Below are 22624 nucleotides of genomic sequence, written 5' to 3' on the forward strand. Positions count from 1 at the left end.
TTTATTTATTTACTTTTTTTTTTTGAAAAGCGATAGTCAACTTTTTTTTTAAATGGCAGTATTGGTTTTTTTATTTACTATTGTGCAAATTTCTATACTGAATTCAACGATGTATATAAAGTTTACTTTTGTGAAACATGTATTACAGAAAAAGCATGAACTAACAAGTCAATACCGTATTATTAGTGCCCGGTCGCTTAATTGACAACAAACATATTTTGACTAATCATATATGCCTGGAAAACAAAAAATAATAGAACAAAGCAAGTAAATATCATTTTAGCGCTCGTGTCCCAGTTTTTTACGCATTATACTGTTTCTGCGTCATTTACAGTAGGTTATTTATTAAAAAATATGAATAGTAATCAATTGACGGATATGACTCAGGTATACTTTCGGTGTAATAAAAATCGTGATGCAGGAGTCCGCCTTTACAGAGAACTATTTCCTCACAGAGAAACTCCAGAACCACGTAGATTTGTAAGACTTGAAGAAAATTTGAGAAACTATGGTGCTTTTAAGAAAACAATTCGAGAAGAACGCCAGTTTAATGAAAATATCGCGTTCAATGTTCTTTTTAACGGTAAAGGCAACCCAAAAACTTCCATTCGGGAAATTTCTAATAATATCAACTGTACATGCAGTATTGAAAAAGTACAAATTCAATATATATTCCTCAAAAAGTACAGGCATTAGAGGAAAACGATAGAGAACGACGTCTACAATTTGTTTCTTTAGTTGTTTTGTGTTTGTTGTTCTTCGTTTAATGTGTTTTGTGTTTTATTAATGTTATTTCGTGTTGAACTTTGTATGTTTGAACAATGGTTAATGTATTTAATTAAATTGTTTTTCTTTTAATTGATATTCATTGTATTGTTTCTTTTCTGTTAACTACAAAATTCTCTTTCGAGTTTTATTTGCTTTGCTGTATTATTTTGTTTTCCATTGCACAGATGATTAGTTAAAATACGTTTTTGAATTAGTGGCCGAGCGGTATCGACTTATATTTTGTCGTCTTTTCTGTAATAAATGCTTTACAAAAGTTAAGTTCATATACATCATTGGATTCAGAAAATAAATCTGCACAATATAAATAACAAAAAAACTTGCCATTTGAAAAAAAAAGTTGACTATCGCTTTTCAAAAAAAAAAAAAAAATAGTAAATAAGCTCTAATAAGCTCTCTTTATAGTGTATTTAGAGCCATTTCATTTAATTTTTTGTTTTCTAAAACCATACTATAAATAACGGAGTTGTGGCTTGCGGCGTTTTTTAGGAGACAGCCTGTATATATCTGAATATTCAATTATGTTACTATATCAAGTAATCGTGTCTACAGTCGACAGTCATTTTGTTTTTATAGATTGTATTCGTGTGGCGACCTTCTAGATTTTAATGTCACGAACTACAAAAGTTATTATACACGACTGTTACAATATTTAATAATAATACAATTAATTATCTGATAGGAATCGACCTGTACTGTCTTGACAGTAAACAGAAAGTAACGGCAATGGGGACAGTAATATTTTCACTCCCTCCTACACACTCATCCTCCTTTCCACGAAAAAAAAAAAAAAACGACCTGTGAGGCTTGGGCGCCGACGTGTGTCTTTATTGGTTTGGAGCTTTCAAAAGTTTTTAATGTTATTTTAACTTTTACTTGGGCAGGTACAGGAGGAATTGATAGAAATAACATTTCGATTCGTATCGCAAATTGAAAAACTGTTTCCCGATAATTGGTGCCCTTTTACCGTTCCAACTTGTAATGGAGAAAAAATACGGTGTGTCTCCTGTATACAATTCCAGGGGCAAGCTGGTTTTTATAGTCCGGGAAACTTCAACTGAAGGAAAAATTTAATTGGTTAAACTTACTTACTTATGAGACTGTGCTATGAAAGTGAATATGATTCAATTTATTTCCCTTAAAGAGAACACACTAATAACAATTCATCCATACAAAGCACATATTAAGTTAGTATTTAACTATTTACTTAAATAAAAATGAGAATAATTATTTTTGGAATTAATAAATATGTACTGCATTTCAAATTTAAATTTTTTTTTAACTACTTTAAATTCAATTGTATATTTAGAATTTGGGAGAAAATTTTAAACTTTTTGGAACGATGTGCTATTTAAAAATTATACAGGTTGTTTCTGGAATAAGTGCGGTTGAAAAGGGTGGTAGAGGGCACGAAAATGAGCAACTTTTATTAATCAACTAATTGTCTAAATGCTTCTGTTTTCGAGAAAATTAATTAAGAATATTAATCATAAACATACGTCGACCCTGTGCATCTTGTGCACGTGCGTTGTGTGTTGCAGTATTACTTAGCCGGCGTATAAAACTAACAGCACCGTGTGACGTGTACTACGGGAACAATTATTACACCACTATCATGTACAGAGGGTTCAGGCATTAATACGGATTTTCAACATTCACTACTGGTGTGATCCGTATGATGCAAATCCTCACGTTGTACAGAGATCTCGGTTCCAGCAACGGTTTTCAATAAATCTGTGGTGCGGTGTTTTTGGTGACAGAATTTTGAACACAAAATTTAAACTATCAAAACCGCCAACAGCTCTTTCGCACTGCGGCGCGCGGCAATTTCGATATCAAAACTGGCTGCCGCACCAGGGACGGCTTTAAATTTGTTTAAACCTTCATGTGAAAATTTTTTTTCAGTTTAAAACGTAATGTTTTAGACCATCGGTTGCTTAATAAAAGTTGCTTGTTTTCATGCCCTCTATCACTTTTTTCAAGAAATGCACTTATTCCAGAAACACCCTGTATAACCGATATGTTTATTTTTTACTCCTATTGACAGAGTATTCATCAGATCTAAAAATGGCATGATATGTACAAACTTCAGAAAAAACTTGATTATTTCTACGTATTTTTAAACTATTCTAAGCATATTCTTTTTTTCCGCAGTAATCACTATACCTGGTTGCACTAAATTAAAGAAAGTAAGCAACTGTTTTTTTCAAATTATTATCTTATCTTTATTATTAGGAACGATATGGGCGTAGTAAAAAAATATGTTAACACTAATAATATTTGTTAACAAATAGATTAAAAAAGCATGTAGTAAGTTACATTAATAATTATACTACTATATAGCTGCAGTTATTGCGTTATCACCCACGTAAGCACGTAAGTCAAATTTAGATCCTTGTAATCTGTGCGAGGAAGAGCAATTATTGTTATCAAAATCAGTTCCAACCAGTTCAAAACAAGTAGGTATAAATAATAAATATTTTTCCATATTTTATCAGCGAAAGGTCGTTTTTTACCCCTTGGAGCGTTCGACATTATTAGAATGTTAAAACACGTATACACGAAGCAAACGCAAAGCCAATAATTACCGTTATTACCGGTTTCGTACGTGGCACTGTAGCGAAAGGCCGACGCGACGGCTATGATCATCCGACCGAGTCCCGAACTCTACTTATGAATACTACAACACTCACATTAAAATTTATATTTGTGTTAATAAGAGAGACAAAATGATGGTTCAATAAACATTTTATCTATAGAGTAGCCCTCTTTAAATTAAATGCAAAACAGGGACAGTGATTACTAAACTAAACAAATAACAAATGAAAAAAATGCGCAAGAACTTTTTGAACACTGTATAAAAAATGATATTTTTATATGATAAGTTTATGTAAAATATAATATTTTAAAGCATCACACCTGTTCTATTAATCTGAGTAAGAAACTGTGGCATCTGTTGAATAATTTTGAAAATACGTACACACAGTTTAGCTTACCTCAATTTTTGGATCTCCCTTTTCAAGAGAACGATAAAATAGTGGTACATTTTAAGACAAATAGTAAAAATTTACAATATTTAAGTTGCTCCATATAATTTGGGAAAAAGTTAATTAAAATCTGTTAACTAAGAAACAAAAAATGTTTAATTAAATATTAAGGAAAATAAATACAAAAAATATTTAGTTACCTTTTATTTTTCCTTATTTACAGGAGCTAGTGGTATCAATAAAAAATATGAAAATAGGTTTAAGTTCAATAACTATTTTGATGTATTCATAAAGTGGAGAATAAAAAATCCACAGTTTTTATTCATTTTTTATTTGACTGATATACGTAAGTAACTTTGTTTCAAAATATGAGAAAATATACACAAAATATGAAAATGGTAATACTTAACACAACTTTTGAACTTGCTGGAAGTAAATATTTTATATTAGACTGTTAAGTTTTTAATACCTATACAAAAAAATAAACGCTGTGATTACTAGCACAGCTTTAAAAAGTCTTCCATTACAGACTTTTAAAGAGGATAAATTTCCATTTGCAGATTTTAAACGAGTACCTTATTCTACGGGAGTAATTTTTTTAAATTAATTATATATTCCGAAAACTCAAGTTCTCCTCCACTCCCGGCTCTTGCGCAACTTCCTCTTAATCCGAATTATAATTTATCAAGGGGTATTTACATAATCTCCAGATTCTTTTCCCCGATAACTAAAACTTCCATTCGTTATAAATTGTATCGACGAGACCCAGACATTTTTGTGCTGTTCTCATCGGCTTTTATCAAGATCACCGGACAACAGAAATGCAACATTTAATTTCCTGTTACAAACAGTACCTGCATGTAAGTGCCCAGACGACTTGTAACGTTTGTGTAATGTGACGATGAAGTTGGGTAACCCGAGACAATAGTGTTAATTCATTAAAAATACTTTGTACACATACAGTTTGTCGATATTTTCTACGATGGTTCAGAAACATATAATTTGTTTTTGGACTGTTCAGTTTTAATCAGAAATCGATCGAATTCTGCGTTTAATACCGGAGTTACTGTATCATACAAAGGGTGTTAATATTCTACAGAAGATGAGATTTCAGGTACGCCATATCTCAATAACCAGATATGGGACATAGATAACTTTTGAAGGAGACCTATTTTACAATTTGCGAAAACAAGTTGAGAAAACTATGTTGTGGTATCAAAGTCCTGGTATCGCAGCGACGTTAAAAAACTCAAACGAAGGTTCACAGACTCGGAATGTATTGTCTATAAGGAAAACAGCTCCGATATTCTGCTGCAGCGACATTCGCATTTCGTAAACATTCTCCTTATGAAACCACCATTTCCGCATATTCAAAATTCGCAAAATTAGTTATTACGACCGACACAAGAAACAATCAGAAATAAACTGCGGGTTGTATTGCATTCTGCATACTTTCTACATATCCCCTCTCCATATGTATGGCGTGATCTCCAAATTTGTAAGAATATAATGCGGAAGATGCCATCAACGGTGGTAGATTTGAATATTCTATTGTTATTTATGTGATTCTGATATGGCAACGCTGTTTCTCTTCAATGTTCGAACTCTTTGTGGTCCGCTGGCAGAAAAAGTGAGCACGCCGTTTTTCTGTCTTTAGTAGGCCTTCCGATTACGTGGTTAAAATTAATGACATTATGACTGAATCACCCTGTAGAAGATAAAGTTGCCGAGTAAAATGCTGTCACTTTATTTAGTTTTTAAATATGTTTAGATACAATAAGTATAAAATATATTCTGTTAACTGATAAGAAGGTTCTTGCATAGTTAGTTTAAAGTTTTAATTATACAGTACACGCCTAATGTATCAAATAAATTCAGTAGAAACGAAACAAATTTTTTTGGGGAAAAATCCTCGAACAGGTCGATTTTTAATTTAAAAAATACATATTTCAGCATAAAGAGCGATTTTCAACCGTAATTTGTTTTCGAGTAATGACGTCATCGACATTTTTTAAATAACAACACCCTATATTTTTTTCTTGATTCTGAAAGATCGTTTCATTGTCGATCCGACAGTATTAAAATGTTGCCATCTTACATAGGAAAGTTTTCGAGTAAATGACGATTGAATATTATAGTCGCCTGCGACGCAAATATAGTCGTATGCAGGTACTACAAGCGAAAGACTATTTTCCAAATAGTTTAAGGCCTGCAAAATATTAGATCGCGGCGGTCGGTATAAAACACCAAATACATAAGAACTACCCAATAAAGTCGTACTAATCCAGAATTGCTCCAAAGTGTTATTAACGTCATTCAAGACTACTGAATAATTAATGTTGTTTTGCATAAAAAAAGCTAATCCACCCCCTCTGCCATCTCTATCTGCATGAACTAAGCAATATTGAGGAATAGAAATAAGCTGTGGATCAAAATCAGGATAAAGCCAAGTTTGCGATACGGCAAAGATACTAATATTTTATCTGTCAATATAATCACGGAGTACATCAAAGCCACCCAATATGGAACGAACATTCATATGAGCAAACACTAGTGATTGGCACATTACAAAAATAAATTCTAAGTATGTAGAAAATCAAATTTAAAACCAGTTTATTAAATTATACCCAAATACTCAATATGTTACAACATACAATTATTTAAAAATAAACAGATTAATTAAGACGGCCTCTTGGATCCCGCAATCTAGTATTAGGCTTCTTAGATGTTCCCCCAAAAAAGTTCGAGACTGCACCATTACTATCCAATGGCCTATCTTCCTTATGGGTTGGTCGAGCACCAATTCCGAGATCACTGTTCACTAATACAGGTAAGGTTGTAGCGGGTGTATAGGAAGCACCGGAGGATTCGTAGCTGGTATCTACTACTTCGTTAGTTATACTTTCTAATTCATCGATGGTATACATTTCATTGTCAACATACAACTTATCACCTTTTATATACGTATGCTTCTTGTCTTGTTTAGCACGAAGCATATACTTCCTGAGTAGCTTCTGATTTTTTAATTGTTCATGCGTTAAGTCATTAACAATACCATGCAGTTTGTTTTTGCTATTTAGAATTTCCAATTTAGTAAAAAAACGTACAAATTCAATTTTGAATGGACTGTTTTCTTCCTTACCAAGGAAGAAATAATTATTGATGTCAGTTTCAGTTATGGAGCTCGACAGTAAATTATTATTTAATTTTAAATTTTAATTTGTGCTTTGAATTAATACTTTGCTTTACTAATATAAGGATTAAAAGTATCAACTTTAGCTCCTAGGATTAAAAGTGAATACCGACTTTTGTTGCTAAGATTCCATTTTTTTTTCTTAGTAGGGAAAATGTCAACCTTAGAGACTTTTGACAGTCACAAAATGTCATCGTTTTGTAACAGTTGGAGAAAAATACTTATTTACACCATAGAGGAGGTAAGTATTATTTACCAGTCGAAGATGATTTTGCGCCGAGCGGAGCGAAAGCTGGCAATAGAGACCGAGACTGGTAAATTATACCTAACTGCTGCGTGGTGTATAACATTTTATCTGTTCCCACAGTTCTTTATGGTTCATGAAGTAAAGATTAGGTTTTATTTTTTGACATTCCTTGATCAATTCATTTTGACATTATTTGAAATCTTGCAAAATCGCCTTGGTTGTCTGGATGTTGTCTTTTCTAAGGTGTTTATAAACAAAGATACATAAAACTTGCCGTTTTGCTGGATTTGAATTATTATTTCTAAATGATTTTCAAATAGAGAGTGTAGCAAAATCTGCCTGCGAACTTTTATTGCCCGAGAAGTCGAAAGTGCGCTACGGACAAGCATATAGAAATTTAAAAAAAACTTACTTTGAACAACGTCAGTTTTAAAAATTTCGATGACATTATTGTAGTCGCAATTCCAGATTCTAAAAATGGTATGTTACGTACGTTTACAATTACTTCTCGTCCGTGTTCTGTTTCTCACCTACAAATTCTCAAGAAATATGTACATCAAGATTATATTGGAAATTAAAAGTGAAATTTCACGCTTTTTTATACGCTAGCAAGCAGGTAGATGTTTCAACCAACCAGTCGGCAATAATACTCTTTTTATGATTCCCAATAAGGTAAGATGCACAATTTTTTAAATTAGAACATCCTGAAACATATACAGAGCATTCATTCCGAAGAACATCGCCAACGTTACTGGCGAATACAGAGTTGATGTATTAGCAATCAAGAACAAGGTGGGTGGAAATCAGCCACAATTGCACAAAGTTATGTTGCTGACAGTTTAAGTAATAAAAATGAAATAGCCAAAAGGATTCTTTATAATTATCCAGATTTTATAAATGTTACTAAATTTAATAACTGTACAATTACTATAAATATTCATTCATAATAATTAATAAAATTTAATGTTCATCAAACATTTCTATTTATTTATTCATAAAATAAGCATTTATAACTCGAAATCGCTTTAGTTACCTCATTTACCTCCCGTTATCCATAGCAACTTCTACGGTAAAATCCACTTACCTCATTAAAAACAATATATATGAATAGTCTATTTACTACAGTGGGAGCAGATAAATGTATTTTTTATTCGATTTTCTTTTAAATTGAGAAAAATTCTAGGAAAAACATAATTCATAACTTGGGAAGAATGAATCATTAACCATTTACGTATACAGCGCAGAAAAAACTTATGCTAAATACAGCAGCTCAAATATGAAAAATTTTCAATTAGAAATTTACGTCTCATTGACGACACGACCCTTCCATCAAGAGACTTTGACAAACTTAATTCCGCTACTTCCAGAAAGAAAATATTTGAAGTTAATAAATTCAAAAGTCACATAAAACCCCAGAAAAAAGTAAATAAACTCTGCCCTCGCATCCCGCCCGAGTATAAGTGCCCTTAATTATAAAAATTAAGCGCTAAACGTGCCGATAGGAACTTTCGCGAAACTTCTAAGTAGGTTCAAAAGAAATGAGGGGGCGCCCAATATATTTTTTCCTTACAGTTCACGTCAACCCCAAAACTTCGCTATTACACTAGCCTGGAGAAGTTGGGACGCTTTCCCAAGAATCGGGGGTTTTCTACTATATATTTTCCGCTGTTTATAATTCCTAATCTCCGGGGGCAGGATGAATATTGAAGCGGCATTGCTTTAATACTCTTCCATCTTCTAGCTGAAAGGTCCTGCTCAAAGAGTGCACGCCTAAGCAGAATTAAAACGCGAATTCTACTTTAGTAAATGCATGTTAATTTAATCAAGGAAAATCTCTACTGAGTAATTTGAATATTTCATCTTTCACCAGTTTTTATGCAGATAACATAAAGTTCATCACTTCCTGGAATTTCATTGCCTTAAAAATGTTTCAGCTCTGAGGAAGTAACTGATGAACAAAAAACAATCGTTAACGTTATTAAGAAAAAATTTGTTCGATTAATCCATTATACTCTCCCGTTTCTTTTAATGGCATTAAATTTTCTAAAATTTCCATCAAATGTGACATCAAATATCTTAGTATGCTAAGTCCATAAACGAAGTAGATAGCACAAAAGACATTTAAAACTTAGATACAAAAATTATCCCAACTCTGTACAAATTATGAGTACTGCACTGATAAAAATTGTGGAAATTCACATAGGATTCGACAAGCTGCTTCATATGTCCATATAAATAAAAGTCCAAAGGATTTAGATCTGGGGAACGCGGTGGCCAAGCTACTGCCTTGTTGACCTATCCATTTATTCTGGAAATGATCATTTAACCAAGTCCTTACTTGTCTCCCTCTATGTGGTGGTGCACCATCGTGCTGATACCACATATTTTGAACAATATCAAGCCCTACGTCATCAATGAATTCAAAAACGTTGTTTTTCAGAATGTTTTATATAGATCTGCATTTAAACGATCATTTAAAACATGTACAGGCAGTACATTATTAAAAATGCTACCCAAAGGTTGACACTGAAACGTTGCTGAAATCATCTTTATCTAATTGCATGCGGATTTTGTAACGAACAGTATGTATGTTTTAATAATTATTGTTATAGCAACCATCACTTTTATTTATCAGACTACTTTGATTGAAATATGAAATGATATTTTTTTAAAAAGCTTCTAACTTCTACACAGAAACAAATCGAACCTATGTTCATATAAGAAAAAAATGTTGACATTAGCCTAGCTACCATCTGTCACAGTTTGTCACACCTTATAAAGCGTTGAATTACACGATTGAGTGGATATTTTATTTTAGCGATGTGTTTTTACCTAATATTTTTACATTTTAAAATGTATCATTCCTAATTATTTATGTGCTTTTGTTATATTTAAAGTAAAGTAAAAAGGTGTGACTTTACATCACCTGGTTTGACTCAACCAATCAGATTAATCATGTCGTCAAACGGTGTGGTATGTTCGCGCGTGTGTTCAGTAGGTATTAATTTGTGGCATTTGTGGCATAACTACCTAAATATAATGCTGTACAGTAAATAAATAGTGAGGTAAGTAAATAATATGGCTTTGTGTAGTTATTGAAGAGTATGAAACGTAAAATAATAACCATATTGAACTTTGCCTAGTCTTTACACACAACCAGATTGTAGCTTGCTATTTAAGACTTATGGTATTTATTGTTTTAATTACACTCATTACACTTCGACTTTAATTTAATGTTCTCAAAAAGTGGCCATTGCTGTCGAAATAGCTTAAAGATTCCACCTCAAAATGTACCTGGGCGCGAGAACTAGGACAAAATTTTGATCCAATGAAAACCGCAGTAAAATTTTTCCCAGAAAATTCATGAAAAATGTTTTTGCTTATACTTAATTATTTTAAAGATGGGAATGTATCTCTTTTGTCTCAGATAAGTACAATTATTATTTATTTAAATAAAGGGGCCATATTAAATATATCAGTAATCAAACAAATTTGAATTTTCAACTAGAGAGCTTCAGACGAAATTCTAATTTACATAACATCGTCGACTAAAGAGATCTATAGAGACTGGCGCAAATCTCAGGACTGACCCTTATGTTGACTTGCCTTTCTACCTCCAAATCTCCGATAAATTATCACGTACAAATTTCCATCAATGAATAAAAGCAGGGGAGCTAAGGTTTCAATATAATTAGGCAGTACAAGACTCTCTCTAAAGTTTTAAAAGGACACCTTTAGGTATGGATAGTGATTTGATAGATCCGACCCTTAAATGAATTAAAATCCTTTAAGTGTTTTTGCTGTATTTCAACCTGATTTGGTTCAACCAATCAGATTATTCATGTGATCACCCAGTGCGGTGTTACTGCGTGTGCTAGTTGTTCAGTAGGCATGTTTATATTCATTTGTGGCGTAATAATCAAGCACAGTGCTTTAACTACCTAAATATAATGTTATAAATAAATAGTGAGGAGTAAATAATCTGACTACGTGTAAATTATAAAATCTTTCTGTATATCTTCAGTTATTGAAGAATATGAATAATAACTATATTGACCTTTGCCCAAACAAACATCCAGATTACAGTTACTATTTAAGACCAATTTTATTTATTATTTTAATTAAATTATATTTTGTTTTTAGTTTATTGTTCTCAAGAAGTGGCTATTGAACTCGAAAATTGACGCGAGAACTAGGGCATCCAGAAAAAGTGTTCATATTAATGAAATACGCAGTAAAAGGTAAGGTCCCACTAGCTGTTTGTAGTGGTTTCAGAGATTCGACCCTTAAATGAATTAAAAATTTGTAATTTTAGTAATTTTATGTACCTGTATAGATGTAAGTACCTCATTTATAAAAATTTCCAACACGAAATTGAATATTATGCGAGAAACCTGACACTTAGCTGTTACGTAAAAGCCTACAAGCGATAAGGAGCAAATTGTCGATGTCAACATAACTTTTATCAGTTTCACAGCCATTTTCTTTAAAAATGAATGAGACCCCAGTATTTCATTCACAAATTTTAACAGGATGATGACTATAAAAACGTATTCACCTGTTTACTCTAGTCAAATTATAAACAAAAGCACACTTACCAGGCAAGACAATTAATAAATAATCCACTGCGTTTATAAACAAGATAGTCGCAACATACACATATTTTTTATATACTTGCTGCATAGTTGCGATAACTAGTTGATAATACGACAATGCGTTAGGTTCAAAAACTACTAAGCTGGAATAAATATCCCCTTAAGTCTAAGCGTTAGTACAATAGTAAACATGAATTTGCACAGAGTTCGTTGTTTATACATTAAACTTATAATTACATATATTCAATATCTTACAATCGTATAACGGAGTAAATAATATCAAACTGTTACCCAAAATTTTGAAAATAAAATACTAGAGGTACATGGTGACACTGTTAGAATATGTACTTAAGAAGGTTTGCCAATATGAAAAATTTCATATTAATATTAAGTAGTTATCTAAAAACAGGATGCTCAGGTATTCTAAAAATCATCTTTTTTTCCTTATTAGTTCAACTATTTATGGAAAATTAATAATAAAGCATGCGGGATTGAATTTCAAAAGTTTGTTTTTTCCTTTTTTGAGGTCTTTGAAGAAGCTTTAATTAAATTAGTATGCATTGGTTTGTATTTGTATTTCTCTCTTATATGAGTAATACTTGATTAATTAATTACGAAAGTGGGCTTTTAGTGTACAAGATTTGGCTAGTGGTTTCCCCCTCCATTAAAGTGCTTAGATTTTTAAACAAATTTAAGATACACCCTGCACAAATATAATTACTTATTAAAGATATTGCGAAAACTATTTTAATTTGGTTTTGTATAATTGCCTGCAAAATTAATAATCTATTTATTAATTAATTTCTAAATAGGCCTCAAGGACTCACGTTTATTAAAATTTTGTAAAAAATTAATTATCTGTACATATTAAAATTTACTTTCAACATTGATATTTACTTCGGAAGTGTCTTAATTTTCTGTAAAATATATATGTACTTTCGTCTAATTCTCAGTTTTTTGTTACGATTTAAAAAAAATAAAAAAAATTAAAAAACTAATAAAATGTTCAGGTATACCTCCATTTGTTTAGAAGATATCTATTTAGAGACATAATTTTTTTTAAGTTTGATACAGGAGAAATTTAAGAACAAATAAATGTTGACATCGAAAAATATTTTGAAAGGCTACTAACCATATGGGCAGAACATGGTAAGGTTCATATTCACAAAATTACTGCCTCAGTCGATTCCGAATACCGAAATCCGATTTTAGTATTATCGTTGTTGCGTTAGCGTTTACATTAGTTTTTCTAGTGTCAAAAATGGCTTACGTGTATAGCAACTCGGAATTGATGGATATCGTTTTAACTTATGGGAAAGCAAGACAAAATGCTTTAGCAGCTTCTCGTCTGTACGCAAATTTCCCGCTAGACATGTGCCAATTGCAGCTACTTTTACCGCGGTAGCGCAACGCAAGCATGGCACGGCGTATTGCAGCAGTTGAGGATCACATTTTAGACATTGTTGAAGAGGATCACCTAATAAGTACCAGGCAAATCGCTCAACAAGCACAAGGAATGTCCCAATCAACGTGGCCTATCATACACGAGGCCCTTTCGACATTTTGTGGGGATATTTATAAAATGAAGTGTATCGCACCGAAATGGACACTATTGATGATTTTCGCGAACGTATCATAGCTGCTACGAATAACTTACGAGTTCAAAACGAACAAGAACCAGAAACATTTGTTAGTTCGTAGAAACAGGGTAAGACGGGCCCAAATGTGTTTACACATCGATGGATAAAATTTTGATCAGTTTGTTGTAATATCAGAGTATGTCAAATTATTTTATTAATTAAAACCACAAATTAATTTTATTAATTAATAATAACAATAGCGGGCAAAATCAGCTGAATTTGTTGATATAAAGTAGGTGTTTTTGATTTTTTTTTTATAAAATTGTATTTGTGGTCTGTAATGTTGTAGTAGTTTGTAGTTCTGAATCACCCTGTCCAACAAAATTGCAAATATATCAGAAACAGTCTACAACAATAGCTGCGATATGAAGAAAATGAAAACATTTTTATGTCAAATTGAACCCATTACCGAACACCATTGGGCGGTGTGAACAAATTATAATTAAATTTGAGTGACATCTACAGAAACTCACCGTTTTCAGATTTTAATTATCAAGAAAAACGCATATTCCAAGATAATATCGATCATTCAAGCTCTATTGTTCCAATTTAGTATCTGGAAAACGCTTTTATGATTAGTGGTTTCCCCGTACATTATACAATATTAACAAAATGTGAAGGTATGAAAATTATGACGTAATTAAGTTAGCGCCCAAAATATGCTGTAGGGCGAACACCGTCAAATACCTACAACAGTGTCGTGTTACCTAACGTACATTTTATCAAGATTTAGAACGTAAAGAGTAAAGAAAGTTACCACCTGGCCTTGCCAATCCAAGTCACAATCCTCGGAATAATAAATCACACGGGCGTTACTTCGCTCTTATTGTAAGCGTGCATAAAACGTTTCTATTTTCGATGGAACCTTTGTCGGAAGGCAATAGAAAAAAATAGCTATAAGGCTGTTAAGAATATATGAAAATATACAGCAAGAAAATACATTCTTCTAGCATGAACTAAACGTATGAAGTTCGACATCAAAAACCAGCCCAATTTTGCTTTACGGCTTTTTCCTTTGCTTGACTTGCCGTTGCAATATTTGTACAAAAATCGACACACATTCCTAGTTTGCAAACCAGAGGTTTAGGTACATAAAACTGGATGTAACGCAAGTTGCTACTACATTACTTTACATATATCAGATACATGAAACTGATCGATAAAACTATTTGTAAAATAAAGAATAATAACGTTTTTCTTTCTCTTGCTAACTGCTACGTTACAAAGCATATTGGATGTGTATCTAAATGTTAGAAGTGTCAGTCTATGTTATAAAATGGGGTAATAAACAATTAACCAAGTATTCCAAATAAAACTAAACTTTCACCTCTATCTTGCTAAAAATAATCACCAGTAGGAACTATTTCTGTGGAACAAAAATAATACAAAACCAAGCATGAAGCGTTGAGAAAGTTAAAAGACAAGAAGGTTGTTAACTTTTTTAAAATTTAATTTAATATTTAATCAACGTAATTGATAAATAATTTATATGTTCATTAAATTTGTAATACCTAAATTTTACTTTTTTGAAATTTGAAAATGGGGATACGAGAATTTTCTACTTTATTTCTTTAATCATTATAATTTAATTTTTAAAATACTTATTATACAGGATGTCCGCCAATTTCACCAACAACGTTTGACTGCATATTCACGACGATAAATAAATACGATCTACAAAAAAAAAGTTTTTGGTTTTTGAGTTACAAGTAGGGTTACCGATCTATTTCATGATAGACTCGGAGATAAGACCCGTTTGTATAATTGATGTGAAAAAGTCTCAGGAAATCTGGGAAACAAAACAAATTGTTATCGGAGAAATCGATGTCTAAAAAAAACGGAAGTATTAAGGAAATATTTTGTGACAGACCTGGAGGATATCATCGATGTCTAAAAAAAAGGACGGAATCAGAAAATGTGAGAAATGTTTCAGAAGAAATCACGATTTTTCCAGAAAATCCGGAGAAATGACATGTTAACCCGGAGCCCGAAGATGTACCATCAAAACCCGGAGACTCCGGGTCAAACCCGGAGATTTGGCAACCCTAGTTACAAGTCTTCAAAAATAAAACTATAATTTAAACCCTTTTACCGATCGCGTTCAAATTTGGCACATTTATTTGGACTACTATGGCGTATTATTTCTTAAAGTTTTAGTCGAATCGATGGGTCATAGTTTTCTCCGGTTACATCTCTCTTTAAGCGGTCAAAACTTTTACTGTGGTCATATTTTTTTAAAACGGCCAGCAACATTGAAAAGGTCGTTCTATTTAAAAAAAAATTGACCCTTGAGAAAATTGCCTACAGAGAGCCATTCTTGAGAAAAATGGCATTATTTGCAGGTCTGTATGTTTCGGTTTGCGTTGCAATGTCACGGATTTAATACTTTGAGTTCAGTAGGCGATGAAAACATGTCGATTGCTGTGGCTATTATGCAATGTCATTATTGTCGTGTTTCTTCAGGATTCTCATCACTCCACAACACTGTACAACAAGATTGGTCGGTACAAAACAATTTTTGAAGCAAATTATTATCTTCTGCATAAAGTTTTGTGAACATTAGTTTTACATCATTTAATTGTCTTGATACACTGCGGACACTTCATAATTTTCATGTGTGGAGTGACGATAATCCTAAAGAAACATTAATCACATTACCTGATAGCCATAGCAATCAACATCTTGTTTTCATCGCCTACTGAGATTAAACTTTTAAATTCGTGACACTGCTACGCAAACCGAAGGGTACAGACCTGCAAATAATGTCATTCTTCTCAGGAATGGCTTTCTGTAGGCGATTTTCTCAAGAGACAATATTTTTCTTAAATAAAATGACGTTTTCGATGTTGATTCCCATTTTAAAAAATACGAGCGCTGTAACAGTTTTGTTCGCTAAAAGGGAGAGGTAACCGGAAAAAACTATCACCCAGTATATCGATTTGACTAATGCTTTAAGAAATAATTCGCCATAATAGTCCAAATAAATGTGCCAAATTTTAACGCGATCGGTAAAAGGGTTATGAAGTTATTAATTAAATTAATTTTATTTTTGACGACTGAAGGCCTGTAACTCAAAAACCAAAATTTTTTTATTTAACTTTTTCCTAGATCGTATTTATTTATCGTCGTGAATATGCAGTCAAACGTTGTCGGTGAAATTTGCCGACACCCTGTATATTTTTTGACAAATTTCGAAAAGTAATGCATCTTTTATTAATTATAGTGTAGATGTTTGCTGAAGTAGACAAAAAATAATAAGAATTGTTTAGGAACATATTTATGTTGTGTGACTTTACGCAACATTAATTCAGATTGTATTGCATTTGTTATATACTATGAAGTGCGTTTTTATAACGGCGAGAACGTTTAAAAACCAGTTTTTAAATAAGGTTTTTACACTATCGGAGTGCAGCCTTGAACTTTTAAAGTCAGCCGAAATGCAAATAAAGTGTTATGTTTGAGATTTCTAAGAAATTTAGGTAATAGAATAGTACTCGACAGCACAGCTCAGCATACGCAGGTACGAGTCTTTGTGTGATAATATAAGTCTAACGGATCTTGTTTTACCTTCCTATTTGTTCGCCTATTTATCTTTATCTAATCTACACACACCCAATGGAGATCTCTGCTCGATAAACAGATTGCAGTCAACAATAGTTTGTGGCGTTTGGCTTATTGATTATAGCTTGGAATCTAATATTTTGTAACCGTTCTCGTATATGAAATAATTATACTATAAGCCGAGAGCAAACCGCTGAGCAAAATTTGTACACCAAAATACTTGCTTTCATTAATGAATACTTAGGTATTGCTTAAATAGCTAGGTATTAGAAAGAGATACGTGATGTACATAATTTGTTGTACAATGTTGTACTTCACACAATTGATCTTTATGTTTTTTTTTGCGAATTTAATCGAAAAATAAACTTATTACTAACAATAACTAAATGATTATTATTCATTAAAATAATGTTGTTTATGCAACACCTTTAATATTTCTAAATTATGAAGAAACAATATGACGCAATGCTTAGAAATATTCACAAAGTTAAGAATCTTGCACCAAAATTATTACATCAGATACTTTTCAGCCAGTGTTTCACAAAATGTCATATGCAAACACAAACATTGTTCACCATTGACCAACGAGCCTTAACGGATCCAAAGTATAAAACCACTGATTTTCTAGATAAAGGGTATGCCAATTTTAAATAATATGTACCGGGTAATTCACATAACTCCTATCTCTTTGCCCTTCTATCTAGGCAAAACTGGTAAATACCAAAGTTTTAGGAAATTTTCTTGTGATTTTCAAGAAACTTAAAAAAACAATTGACTGTTTCGAAGAACAGCCTGAGCATTTCTTGCTTTTTTAATTCCTTCGTTTTTTAATTAAAATAATATGCACTTATCACATATATACCTTGACAGCACAAATATGTTGGTTTATTTAGGTACTGACTGTCCATAATGTCAAAACCAATGCATATTTATGTTTTTCCACTATTAAAACTAAACAGACCTTTAAATATTTTAGTAAGAAAAAAATACTATATTGTAAAAGTTGTTTCGTAATAACTCGGTTGATTTCTAAACATATGACATTTTTTAAATAAATTTTTCTTATGCTGGGAGAATTTTATTATTTGCAAGTCTTAATATGACCTTCATGTAGTTCTTTCTATGAGAAATGCTGAAAAAAAAGGAATACAAAGAAATACCGAAAAATTTACAAGATGTAATGGAGAAAATGGTGGACAGTACTTAATACTATTAATGAAGTGGGTAGGTATACATATGTCCCTTGTATAGAACAGGATAAACGGTTTTTGTAAAATACATTTTTTAAAAAGTTATTGTTACTTCATAGAAAATTTAACGGTTTGCTTAATAAATAAAACGGCAGAAAACAGACTAATATAGTCATTTCATGGCAATATTGACTATGTGCAGGATCAGTAAATAAACCAAAATATTGCGCAAACTATCAAAGCAAATATATGACATCTATGTATAGAAAAAAAGAAAAATCCAAACAACAAGGTGTTCCATAAAAAAAACAAATATTTGGACTAAGTATATCTTCGAAGTGCAGCAATCTTTTGATTTTTCAATATTTCTTGAAAATTGCAAGAAAATTTTCTAAAACATTGGTGTTTACTGTTTTTTTTTCTTGATAGAAAGGTGAAAGCTATAAGGAAAGTAGAATTTTATGTGACCGACCCTGCCATATCGTTCAAATATCTCTAAGGATTTTTGATATAGGTAGATGAAACCTATCTAATCATTTATTTAATTAAAGGGAAAAATTATTAAGTTGATGTACAATTTCACCAATAGCGGAGGTAATCACTAAGAACTTTAGAATTTCGACGCAAAGGAATGTTTTAAAAAATGAACAAATGCAATTAATTCGTAATGTTATTTCTAAAGAAAGGTATTCCACTTTATTTCAAAAATAGGTCGTTTTCGAAATATTTTTTTAAAGATTAGAACAACTTTACTTCTAATTAGTTCATCATTATCTACAGTTCCATTAATCTACATCAAGTAACGAAGCTTGAAGCGCGAAAAAGTGCGATATTTTTTAAAAAATCAGCACCTAATATCTCAAAAACTAGTGGTTTTAAACTCTTGACTGATTAAGGTTTTTAGTGACATAAAGAACAACTTCCAGAAGTTAAGAAACAAACCTCAAAAACACCCTACAAATTTATTAAATGTTATGTTATTATTATGTTTCCTTTAACAATCTTTCTTCAATTTAAATATAAACAATGAAAGTACAGGATGTAAATTTAATAAATAAGTAGTCGAATTGGTCATCTACATTTGCAGAAAATTTCAGTTTCAAATGCAAAATTTCAAAATGTGATAATCACTGATCATAAATAAAAAAAGTACCAGGCCACATTTTGTCACACAAAAAGTTTGTAAGTAGTCACATTTCTCTTGTAACTTTATCAATTCGATTTTTGGTAGGACAGAAAAAGGTTTACCATGAATTTCATTTGTTTGAAATGTGAAAAATCTATACAGTGTGAAAAATACTTGAATTTTATAAATGTAAATAGATAAAATTTGGAAAAATCAAATCCTATTCATTATTAGATCAACAAAGAAACACACTACGCAAATTGAGTACACGTCAAAAGAGACAGACTATCAGCCATCATAGTCAACTAGTGATAACTTTTTTCACCACACGTAGAAACATGAAATGATAAGATAAGGCGAAACATATAGGTACTTTTTACCTGCCTCAGTGAACCTACAGGTAAAGTTTGTACTGTATTTCATAGTTCAAAGCATTTCACAAAATAGTGTATATGTAAATAATTATTTGTAATTTGTTATATATTCCGTATATTTTAAAATTTTATCAGCAGTGTTGAAATTTGAATGTCAAAAAAGTAGTATAAAGTTTTTTACCTTCTTCCCGTCTCTGAATTTCACTGTCCCTTCGATAACGCAACTGTTATCAACCATTTTGGCACAAGCAACCAAAATCACATATCAATACCTCCAAGGCGCAAAAAAACACTTAAAATTCACTATATATAACACTTAAAACAATCACAGTTTTTCTAAATACTTTGTAAAAAATAAGTTACGGATCACAAAACTTACGTAAATTAAGTTAGTATTGATGAATAAATAAAAACTATGTACAGGGATTGTTTTTTTACTGTTTGAAGTTTCGTTGTTCACTGGGAGACGCGTGTTTTTCTGAGGGGGAGCGACACTAACTTCACACCATCATTGTTGGCGCGCGACTGACTTGATTTTCGTAAAATCCTGCGCGCTGGCTCAGAGTCGGGCCCGGCCGCATTAACAATGGGTTTGCACTTGCTCGACGCTGGCTTAGCGGAGTGTAGTCGAATCATTTTCGTGGTTTTCTGATGCAAAAAATTATTGTTGTTTTTAGCGGCCACTTGTTCACGCGATATTATATTTTGTATAAACTGATGGAGATTGTCCACATTGAAAATATTTTTTTCGTAATTCTGTTTGTAAAATAATACGTAATTTATTACCCACTATTTCATTAGCAATTTCAAAAAAAAACATGTAATCGGTATAATTTACAATTTTATTGGTGTAAAGCATTATTTTAGTACTTTTGCAGAATGTTTGTAAATTGTGATATTTTTGTATTTTTTAAATATTTTTGTGTAACTCCAATGCACCTTCCCTGTATTCCTACAATATTTAAATTGGATAATAATAAAGTTTTATTATTTTCCCTAAAATGCATATTTCTATTTGAAGCAGCGATAAAAATTTACATATAATGTGTGTTTAGGGATTATTTCAATATTTAAACACAAACTTGATGTTTATATCATATTTTCATTAAAAAAATAATTTTACTAGAATGTAAAAAATTAACAATCTATAAAATGTAACGCATATACAAACTAAATTACGTGTATAAACTATACAGGGTGTCCCCGTTTTAATAGCTTTAAATTAAACCGGATAAAAATTAATTTTAAGCAAAGAGTTTCATACAAACAAATATCCGGAAACACTTAATAAAGAAAGGTACATGGTGTGAAAGTCATCATAAAAAAAAGTGTTTATTTTTATATGACCGAGTTTTCAAAATATTTTTGCACACACGGTACATGGATGATGGACTAATGCAATTCAGCAAGAAAAGAATTGTTACGGCCTAAGAAAAAATTAAACAACATATTATTTTTGGACGAAAGTTGGCAGAAATCAAAAATATGGAGCTCGAAGACAAGTAGACATCAGGTGTGATAGGCACGTGTAAATGTTTTTGATGAAGATTAAGCACTCGCAACTACAATCTGGAAGACAATAAAGGTACACTGAGAGAAATTCTTCGCTACGGTTAGTAAATATCCATTGACCGTAGCAAAATATCTGCATTAAATAGGCGCCAAGTGAGTTGCCTTCTTACCACAAGAGAAGCTGTTGTTCTGGGAGGAACTCACTTGCACTAAGTAGACAGTTTTGCTATAATCTCTTTGCTACCTCAAGCAAGTCAACTCATTAACCACAAGCGAGTCGACTCATTAACCCCAAGCGAGTAAACTCTTTAACCCTAATAAAGTCAACTCATTAACTCCAAGTGAGTAACTCCGTATTTACTATTTTTCGGTGTTGTTGGATCTCCTCACTCTTCGTGAACCATGCAATGCAACTAAAAATGTTGTACTTACTTGTACTTACTTGTGGCAGCATGATTTTTTTTCTATGACAGCAAAAATTTTACCTACTGTAGCTAAAATATCTTAGCGCCCCTCACTTGGTGGATTTCTTTCAGTGTACATCATTACAAAGCCATTCATATCCAGTTTGTGCTACACTTACATCCACAAGATTCAGAACGTCGTTTAACTTTCTGCAGATGGCTCCTTAAAAAATTAAAAAATCCTGAGAGAAAAGATTATGGACAGATGACTCGTGTTATTTTAAGGGCAGTACCTAAACTTTCATAATTGCTATAGGTGAGCCACACAAAATCCCTACGCCAAACGTAAGCTCAACTTTCAAGAATATTTTAGAGAGAGCGTATGTAGAAAATAATGTTTTAGGGCCATTTTTGACGTTTTTGACGGCCTTCCTAATGTATTTTTAATTAGATGGTTGACCTGCACATTATTTGGACGTGTGAGGGTATGGCCTTAATACAAATTACAAGAATAGATAGATAAGACGAGGTGGACCTGTAGCATGGCCACCGCGATGTCCAGATCTCACGCCCCTCAACTTCTGTGTTTGGAGTTACATCAAAAATGAAGTTTAAGCTATGCCAGTGAATACTCGCAAAGAATTAAGAAAACGAATTCGAAACATTTCTAGGACTCCAGATAATTTTTTTGTTTATACAGGGTGATTCAGAATTTATCCAAAAAAAAAATTCTGGGTGTACAGGGGACCCTTACAAATACAATTTTGTAAAGAAAAAATCAAAAAGGTCAGTTCGAAATTGATTTAAAAATACACTTCTGCACGGCACTGGAAACTGGTCCACTGTAAAACCTGACCTCGCACAATGCGACCGNTATATAATATTTTTATTATAAAAATAACTAGGTATACTAGAATGTAAAAAAAATGAACAATCTATAAAATGTAACACATACCTACACAAACTAAATTACGTATATCAACTATACAGGGTGTCCCCGTTTTAAGAG

At 31.9% G+C, this 22624-nt stretch overlaps 1 protein-coding gene across 1 annotated transcript in view; it reads right to left on the bottom strand.

Moving 5' to 3' along the window:
• The window catches only part of LOC111691297 (protein Dok-7-like), a gene marked incomplete at its 3' end in the record, with an annotated part of 35028 nt that extends 14749 nt beyond the window's left edge, over window positions 1-20279 (bottom strand). The window contains 1 exon segment of the mRNA XM_023454075.1: window positions 19881-20279. Coding sequence (XP_023309843.1) covers window positions 19881-19937 — 57 coding nt within the window.
• Between the last annotated feature and the right edge of the window lie 2345 nt (window positions 20280-22624).

This window comes from Anoplophora glabripennis, unplaced genomic scaffold, assembly GCF_000390285.2.
Source record: "Anoplophora glabripennis isolate ALB-LARVAE unplaced genomic scaffold, Agla_2.0 scaffold146, whole genome shotgun sequence".
Lineage (NCBI taxonomy): Eukaryota > Metazoa > Arthropoda > Insecta > Coleoptera > Cerambycidae > Anoplophora > Anoplophora glabripennis.